The sequence below is a fragment of the Amblyraja radiata genome, chromosome 13 (genome assembly GCF_010909765.2).
Source record: "Amblyraja radiata isolate CabotCenter1 chromosome 13, sAmbRad1.1.pri, whole genome shotgun sequence".
Taxonomy (NCBI): domain Eukaryota; kingdom Metazoa; phylum Chordata; class Chondrichthyes; order Rajiformes; family Rajidae; genus Amblyraja; species Amblyraja radiata.
The window spans coordinates 691,060-700,768 of NC_045968.1; the positions used below are offsets into that span (position 1 = coordinate 691,060).

The following is a 9,709-nucleotide window of genomic DNA, read 5'->3' on the forward strand; positions in this document are numbered from 1 at the left end:
TGAAGTAACTCAGCAGGGCAGGCACCATCATTAAAGAGAAGGAATGGGTGACATTTCAGGTCGAGACTCTTCTTCAAACTGATGTAATGGGAGTGTGCGGTACATAGATAAGGAAGTGTATAGATAAGGAAGTGCAAGGTTTGAAAATAGGACAAAGGGAATGAGGATCAAGGAAATTGTAGAATTGATCATTGATAGTTGGGAGAAGGTAACAACAAAGCAAACAGAGATTAAATGTTGTCAGAGACAGTAAGGCCGGTCGGAGAACTGGGAAGGGAGAGAGGATAGAGAGAGAGGGAATGCATGGTTTACTTGAAGTTGGAGAAGTCAATGTTCATACCGCTGGGGTGTAAGCAGCCCAAGCGAAATATGAGGTGCTGTTCCTCCAATTTGCGCTGGGCCTCACTCTGACAAAGGAGGAGGCCCAGGACGGAAAGGTCAGTGTGCGAATGGGAGGGGGGAATTAAAGTGTTGAGCAACCGGGAGATCAGGTAGGTTTAGGCGGACTGAGCGGAGGTGTTCAGCAAAACGATCGTCGAGCCTGCGCTCGGTCTTGCTGATATACAGTAGTTCACACCTGGAACAGCGGATACAGTAGATGAAGTTGGAGGAATTCCCCCAGCAGTTTGTTTCATGCTAAAGATTCCAGTATCTGCAGTCTTGAATCTCCAATCTAGACAAATTCTGCTGCATGTTGAATACTTTTACTTAATGTTCTCAAAGTGAACATTTTACGGTTGAAAAATCTAATGTATTTCACTACACAAAGGAAATTGTCCTTTAAGACCATTTTGCCAGATTAAAGTTTCTATCATCAAAAATAAGCAGTAATATTAGCTAACAATAAATTAATGAAAGATCTCTCACCATTCAGGCCCAAAGTTAAGTGTCTGTGTTTCTGCTGCCATTTCTGCTGTCACTCAATTCACTGTAGAAATAAAGATAAAAGTAATTTAAGGAATGTTAAATTGTTAAAATATATTCAGGAAATACAGCAACTTTATTTACCCAATGACAATTTTAAGATCTAGGAGTGCCAGAATCCCCACAAGTTCATTACTACAATGTAAATAAGGTGTGCAGCATTATTGATTGGTTTGGTTTAATTCAAAACATCAAAGTTTTTCTACCTGCTGGTGTGCAATAAGATCATATTATTGAAGGGTAGGTAACTTTACAGATATCTTGACTAGTACTTCCTCTAAACCCTTTCTTCAAATAATTCAGAACTTTTACTAAAGTAAACATACAGAATTTGGCAAATGTTTACAAAAACAGCAGTAGAATCGACAACCACTTCAAAGTTTAGTTAGTGGATTACAAGAACCGTGGTTATGTAAATGCTGTAAATCCGAAAGGAAAATTAGATGAGTGACAAGATCTTGCAGGTGAAGAAAGTAATGGTATCCTACAAAGAAATCAGATTCAATTTCAAAATATCCATTCATCACAGAACTACCCAAAAGCCAACTTATTTCCATTTGGTGTTCATGTAAATTAATTTCACTAACCTAAGAAAGTCTAACTGGTGGTTATAATATTATACAGGTTTCAATGAGCGACTCCAAAAAGGTGGAAATTTCTAATCATGCAGTTATTATTACAATACCACATGGGATTTTAAATTGAGTGTTTCCATTAAGACTTGGCAATAAGGAAACCATTAAAAAGGCAGCCAGAATGCTGCTGTTGTTACCGCTCTGCAAGGAACAAAGAGGGAGAGGCCAAAGAAATTGACTCTAATGAACAGATGACATAATCAATAAAAAATATCAAATTGTTCATAATGTTAAGCAAAATAGATTGTAGATGAACATGAAGACAATACAAAGCAACCAACATTCTGAGAGAACTGAAAAAAAAACTGTTGCAACAAATACAAGTCAGGTTTCTGTTGCTTCGGTGTTTTATGCTACTGTATGCATTCCAGTGGTTTGCTGAGATTTCATGAAATTGCATTATCTAAACTACTGGATAACTATTTTTTGCTTGCCAAAATGACCAATTAGCAGTCTCAATGGCCTTCAATGCCTTTAGTTGACAACATTCAATTTTGTAAATACTATTGTTTCTCCAAATGAACTCTTCAATAATTAGTCCCTGCTTTCTCCTCCCCATTCTCAGCTCTCCCTCAGCCCGTCTCCGCATCTTCCTTTCTCCCCCCCCACCACCCTCACATCAGTCTGAAGAAGGGTCTCGTCCCAAAACATTGCCTATTTCCTTCGCTCCATAGATGCTGCCTCACCTGCTGACTTTCCACAGCATTTTTGTCTACCTTCAATAATACTTAATCAGTTCAACTAAATTCACTTACTTTTACTCAGATAAAACTAAAATTTAGTATGCATGATCAATGCACTTTGCTTATTCTTAAGAGTTCTCATCTACCCCGAACAAATTGTGTGGGGGCTGTATCACCCTGCTCAAGCTCCAACACTTCACCCATGCAATGCCAGACTGAGCCAATGTGCAGAGTTTAAGCAATATCCGAGATGCTGTAGTTAAATATTTTACCTCACAATTTGAGACATGTGCTCCTCGCCTAGAAATAATTTTTGAATATTTTTACTTGTAGCCTATTAGACAAAAAACATAGACATCCCATCACACTTCTGCCTTGAACCAACAAGATAACGTTAAGCTTCATACATTCAGAAAGTAAGCTACACCCAGTTTGATTCTTTTATTTCCAACTGTGGTCTGACTTGCATCAATAGCAAGCCCCTGATCATTGGTGATCAGGAAAATCAGGTATGACGGTCAATTTTGGGCAGGTTGGTAGGGTGTGCAAGTTCTCACTGGTCTGTAGATAAGTGGTAGCAATGGGGGCGGGGAAGACAAGTGAGAAAGTTGAGGAAGAATTAAAAACAGGTTTAATGTTGGATTAGTGCAAACCAGATCAGGAAACATCTGGAGAAGAACATTAAGACAGATGATTAATAGTTTTGCCAGGTATTCAGATTTTAAAGGGACACATAAGTAGAAAAAACAGTTACATTTTGAAACTTGGATCTTGGAAGTTGCATCTAAATGTGTAATAGTGTGATGAATGTACATATTCATAAGTTCATAAGTGATAGGAGCAGAATTAGGCTATTCGGCCCATCAAGTCTACTCCACCATTCAATCATGGCTGACTCCTATCTCTCACTCCTACCCCCATTCTCATGCCTTCTCCCAATAACCTGTACTAATCAAGATTGTATTTATCTCTGCCTTAAATATATCCACTAGCTTTGCCTCTACAGCCTTCTGTGGCAAATAATTCCACAGATTCACCACCCTCTGACCCAAATAAATTCCTACTCATCTCCTTCCTAAAATAATGTCCTTTAATTCTGAGGCTATGGGGCTATGACCTCTAGTCCTCGACTCTCCCACTGGTGGAAACATCCTCTCCACATGCACTCTATCCAAGTCTTTCACTATTCTGCATGTTTCAATGAGGTCCCCCCCTCATTCCTCTCAACTCCAGCGAGTGTAGGCCCAGCGCCGTCAAACACTCATCATATGTTAACCTACTCATTCCTGGGATTATTCTTGTAAACCTCCTCTGGATCCTCTCCAGAGCCAGTGCATCCATCCTCAGATATGGAGCCCAAAATTGCTCAGAATATTCCAAATTCAGCCTTCAAGAGCTTCAGCATTACAAACCTGTTTTTGTAAACAAGCCCTCTCGAAATAAATGCTCGTATTGTATTTGCTTTCTTTACTACCAACACGACTTGCAGATTAACTTTTTGAAAATCCTGCACCAGCACTCCCAAGTCCCTTTGCACCTGATTTCTGAATTCTCTCCCCATTTAGAAAATAATCTACGTCTTTATTCCTACTACCAAAATGCATGACTCCAAACTTTGCTACACTATAATCAATATATTTTGTAACAATTGTATATCTAAACAATATATTGACAGGAAAATGGCAGGAAAAAAAGTTATATTGGCAGGAAAAAAAGTTCAAGAGTGTTTTATTGCCATATGTTCCAAAACAGAACAATGAAATTCTTGCTGGCTAGATCATAGGAAACTAAACTGATATTTATAATGTGACAACAGTGAAAAATTAGACCATATTTAGCAAAATAATACATTAAAAAATAATTATCACATTATTTGACAGAGTTGGTACTTGCCTTACATCACTATTATAATCATTTTGACTATACTACTGGACTGGCAATCAAAAGGCTTGGACTCATGACTGGAGATATACTGAAATTCCATCTCTACTTGTCTGTACTACTGAGTCTGAACAAGGGTCTTGACCCGAAACGTCGCCCATTCCTCTCCAGAGATGCTGTCTGTCCCGCTGAGTTACTGCAGCATTTTGTGTCTACCTTCCATCTCTACTTTATTGCTAAATAAAAATCTTAAATAAAATCATGGTATACATAATTATTCGTCAGGTTGAAAGATAATCTGCTTTTGCTCTGGTTCTGAATTCTGACGTGGCTGAGGAGCCTTTTGGAGGATCCACAAACTGTATTGGGCGGAGAAAGTGGAGCTTGACAAATAAGGTAGACGTTGGTGCCTGGGAGGTTGTGCATTCCTTCCACTTTTATACATAGCCTCAGTGTCCTGATGTCATTGAAACTTCAGTGGTTTAGTGTTCGCCAAGATACTGCTACTCCATGTTAGGTAGCTACATGGAGTTCCCAGAAATTGCTATGGATATTACATTTGTTCAAAGAAACTGAGAACATCCAAGAAGCATTTCCTCTTTTTTTCTGGAAATTTCTTCCTACAAATAGTATGCTTGTTTCCAAGTCTGGACAATGCAGCCCATCTACCAAAGCTCATTGAGCATGATCAAAGCCTTGAAGGTGAGAGTATTGTCTTGGGCAAGGATACCAACACAGTTTAATCTATCATGCCAATGGATTTGGCAGGTTGGATTGCTATTAAAATCCCATCAGGTTCATTTACATTTTTCAGTTAAGAAAATCAAACATCCATATTAACAGAAAAGCAATTCTGCAAATAGTCAAGTTAGGCAGCATCTATAGAGAGAGAAAAGATTAACATTTCAGGGTGCTGATCTCTGATCAGAACCACCGACTTGAAACATCAATTGTTCCTCATTCCAGCTCTTTGTTATTTCAGATTTGCAGTCTTTTGCTTTTCCATCCTGTGACTGGTACCTTCAGACCAGCACCGATGGGCCCAGCCTTAACATCCATATACAATGGCCTTCATGGAGCAAGTGAATGCTGCCTTGCCAGCAATATCTACATCCCATGAAAGACAAATACCGCCAAAAGAACCACACCGTGGTTGGCAGAAATCTACATAAATGTTGCCTATTTGTACAATGTTTTGGCTTAATCTATCATTCATAGATTCCATCATGGTGGCCTCTATGTATTTTCCTCATTCCAATGGATACAACTACTAAATTTTTTTTAAATGGTAGCATCCACAAAAGTACCAATGAACTGCACAAATCAGTCTGTACAGAGTCATTACAATTGGTAAAGAGCAAGAGCTCCCAATGGTTCATCTCATGTTTATTACCTTGGTGGCTTTTAATTGACCTAATTTACCCTTTAAGATGTGGGGATCATGTAGAAATTTTCTGGCTTGCACAACAGCTTAAATTGATTTGTGATACAAAACATGATTACCCTCTAAATAGTGATAGCAAAATAAAAGTGTAGGATTCCGTAATAAACTTGAGCATTGATTCCAGTGAACCAAAGGGAAAATGTGCAAAAATGACTCCAAAATCAGAGGTGTCAATAAGCAACAGCTTCATCTGTAATGTTCAGGAGCAGAATTTGACGAGATTTAGATGAGAACAATGGCCTACATGGCCAAGACTTGTAAAAGAGCCAAATGCTGGTATGTATATATTTTTAACAGGTACACATCCTACGTTACCAATGCCTCAAGTGTAATGGCATAATTGTCAGAGATTCCCAATTTTTATTTTGGAGAAACAATTGCAAATGCCGATTTACAAAAATAAATACACAAAGCGTGTAGCAGCTCAGCAGGTCAGGCAGCATCTCTGAAAAACATGAATAAGTGACGTTTCATATCGAGACCTTCTTCACGCTATCCATGTTCTCCAGGGATCCCGCCTGACCCATTGAGTTACTACGGCACTTTGTGTCCCAATTTTTATTTGTTCTGTCCCTTCATGGAATGATTTGGGTGTTTCCCCCATTTCCTCAATCCACCTTCTCAATTATAAGAACTATTTTTTTTTATTATACCCATCCCAACCACCAGTACAAAACTCCAGATCAGATCATCAATTAAATCTTTATGGTGCTTTTCAATATTGAATAAAGGAATGCAATTTACAGTTATTCACCTAGGAATAGGATATTAAACAGCATACTAAAATATATATTATCCATAGAAAATAATGAACAAGATGGTATTTAAGAAGGATCTGCAGATGCTGGAAAATCGAAGGTAGACAAAAGTGCTGGAGAAACTCAGCGGGTGAGGCAGCATCTATGGAGCGAAGGAAATAGATGCTGCCTCACCCACTGAGTTTCTCCAGCACTTTTGTCTACCAACAAGATGGTATTGACTACAAGGCCAAGAAAATACATGAAAAAATGGAAAGCAATTTTCAGCCTCACTTCCCCCTACCATCACTGACTCCAGCCTCCACCATTCTCTGTCCCCACTATGCCCAAAGGTGAGTTTGCCTGACAAGAAACACCAGTGCAGGAATATAGGGTGTTGTAGGGAGATGTATGAAGACATTGATCAAGATTTTCATAGGAATTAGTATACTTTTTGTATGTATGCAATAAATATTTATATGGTTAAATATCTGTCAAGTTAAAAACATGAACTGGAACCAAAAAAATGCAGCCTTTTAAATAGTTGTTTTTCTCTGGAATTTCAGTTTACTAATCCACGGAGAAAATCTCAATACATATTTTACTGCTTCAAATTTGATGTAGCACATCCACATTTAATGTCTACCATGCCAACGCTTTCAGATATGAAGCATTTTAATTGCAGCAGATGTTAAAACAAAACAGAGTTATGACTTTGAAAAACAAATGTAACAAAATGTGTCAATTGATTCAAAATGCTATAAAGGCAGATTTTGGAAATCTTAATAAACCAAAATGCTGGAAATGCTCAGATCAGGCAGCATCTGTGGAAAAAGAAAGTCAGTGATCATTCATGAAACTGTCAACAAGAAAGACACACCCATTTGCAGCTTTTATGTTTTAAGTTTATGAAAGATAGCCTCCGCTGACATACTGATAATGTACAATTTTAATACAATAAAATGAATGGAAAACACTGTCTACAACACCATTCACAACTGCTTCATACAAACTTTTGAGGGGGTGGGAGAGGGAGGAAAAAGAGTGGGAAAGGAGAAGCTGTATATGCAAAGTTGCCTATCCAGGCCATCGCCCATATGAAAGAATAATGCATTGCAATAAGGAACTGCAACACACCTGCAAATCTTGTATTAAAAAAGCTTTGTTTTATATTAATTTCGGACATTCTATTGCACAGGTTTTAAACTAAATACAGGGGCTGTGATACATTTCTAATAAATGCAGAAAATAACAGCTTTAGCAGCAGATAAATAAACTTACAATGAATTAAAGGGTCTCAATGGAATTACAGAAATATATTCCAAACTCAGTTATCATTGAATGTACAATATTGTTAGAGCACTGCTGATAACTAAATTCAGAGAATGAGTTCTTAACTGTCACAGAACATATCACAATTGTTTACACAACCATGATTTTCAAAACTAAGCTTTGGACATATAAAGCAATTGAGATGGAGGGCTCAATAGTTTGTACTGAATTATACAAAGACTATTATAGTGTGCACCAAATAGTGTCAACACCATGAATGTATGAAAGATACCCAGAAGTCACACTAAATGGTTTTATTCAACACTATACTGCCAAGAAAGAATAAGTAATTCCAGGAATCAACATCCTTTTACAAATCAGGAATACAAATGATGACAATCCGGAACAATAAAAAGTGCAACTAATGTATGATAATGTTTAAATACACATCTTGGAATTACTCTTCTATCAATATAGACAGCAATGTTGAGGCTGGAAACCACTGTGACATCATTACACACCTATTAGGGGTTACATGTATCTAAATTTAGATTTTTTAAATTTCTGATTGTGCAATTGCTAAAAATGTTTATTGAAAGAAAACAAATTGTCAGAAATCTGATTTACTGTAATTAAAAATAATATAAATTGGGAATTCATTTGAAATAAGGAAATCATACTTCATAACAAAAGCATTACTGCACCACTTGCCCTCTGCCAATTCATAACCACAAAGGGTCATAAATTTTAGAACATAAATACTGTAATGGTTCAGTGTCAGATTATTTCTTGTCGTGATCACTGATCAAAACGATAGATTTAAAAGTCGATGCGACAAATCTTGAATATTTTAGGAGTCGGGGAATATCTTAAGATTTGTATTAACACTTAGATATTTAAGGCAGAACTTCACCCTGATCAGTGAGGGTATGAAATTCAACGCAGTTCAAGGGCAGCCCCCTATTTATTGACAAGCGCCGAGTAATCAGGGAGCACGTCCTCCTGCCTGATGCAAGCACCTTCTTGCAAGCCTGCTTCAGGAGGCCGCGTTCCTGCCAGCGGTGCAAGCGACAGCTTGGCAGGGAGGATCGCTCTCCCTACTCGAGGGCGCGGCTTAGGGGCCTATCTTGTGTGTGTGGGATTGGGGGGGGGGGGGGGATAGGGTTGGGAGGGTAGGTGAGGTGAGGGGTGGGTGGGTGAGGGTTGTGGGATGATTGACGGGGTGGGAGGGGGGGGAAGAGGGTTGAGGGGGGAAGAGGGTTGAGGAGCAGGAGGGGGGTTGCCCGCTCGGGCTGTCCGGCTGCACCATGTGCTGTGGTGTCGGCTTCTTTCCCCTCCCTCACTCCGGCCGAGAGAGAGAGAGAGCGAGCAGCTGCTGGGACAGCTCCGCCGGGTGAAGCGTGATGGGAGCGGTAGAGCGAGGCTGGCGGGCGGGCTGCTGCTGCTGGGGGAGAGGGAGGCAGGGAGAGGGAGGGAGGGAGGGAGGGAGGGAGGGGGCAGGCAGGCAGGCTGTGCTCCGGCGGGGTTGTCAGTCCCCGGCCCCGGTGTTTTACCTGCGCTAATCGCCAACAGGAAGGATAATCGCAGCCGCCCGCGCTCGCTGTGTTTCTACTCTCCTCGGCGACAAGATGGCGGAATAATAGTCGTCACGTGACCCGCGTGCCCGACTCCACGTCCCCGGATGTACATCGGCCCGCACCCGCCCAGCCAGGCAGGCAGCACCGCGCATGCGCCTTGCCCTGCCCTCCCATGCCTGGCCCAGGCTCTCTTTACCCCAACCTGGCCCAAGTGTGGTTTTGGGCTCACTTTGGTCTGGCAACTCACAGTGCATTGCACTTTCACAAAATCACAATAACCTCTCAAACATGGTTGTGTCACTGAAATAGGAAATAATGGTGGCGCCCATACACTATGAATAGAATGTAGACACAAGATGCTGCAATGACACAGCTGGACAGGCAGCATCTCTGGAGAGAAGGAATGGGTGACGTTTCAGGTCAAGACCCTTCTTCAGACTGAAGCGTCTCGACCCGAAATGTCACCCATTCCTTCTCTGCAGAGGCGCCGCCTGTCCTGAGTTACTCCAGCATTTTGTGTCTATCTCTGATTTAAACCAACTTCCTACACACTAAA

At 40.3% G+C, this 9,709-nt stretch overlaps 1 protein-coding gene across 6 annotated transcripts in view; it reads right to left on the reverse strand.

The window, feature by feature from the left end:
- gigyf2 (GRB10 interacting GYF protein 2) overlaps positions 1-9,235 on the reverse strand; it is a 119,135-nt gene extending 109,900 nt beyond the window's left edge. For all 6 annotated transcript variants that reach the window (XM_033031040.1, XM_033031046.1, XM_033031043.1 and 3 more), the window contains exons 1-2: positions 9,130-9,235; positions 868-928 (exon numbers count right to left, since the gene is read on the reverse strand). In XM_033031040.1, the coding sequence (XP_032886931.1) occupies positions 868-908 (41 nt within the window). In that variant the 5' untranslated portion in view covers positions 909-928; positions 9,130-9,235. The remainder of the gene's footprint in view (positions 1-867; positions 929-9,129) is intronic.
- Positions 9,236-9,709: the final 474 nt, after the last annotated feature.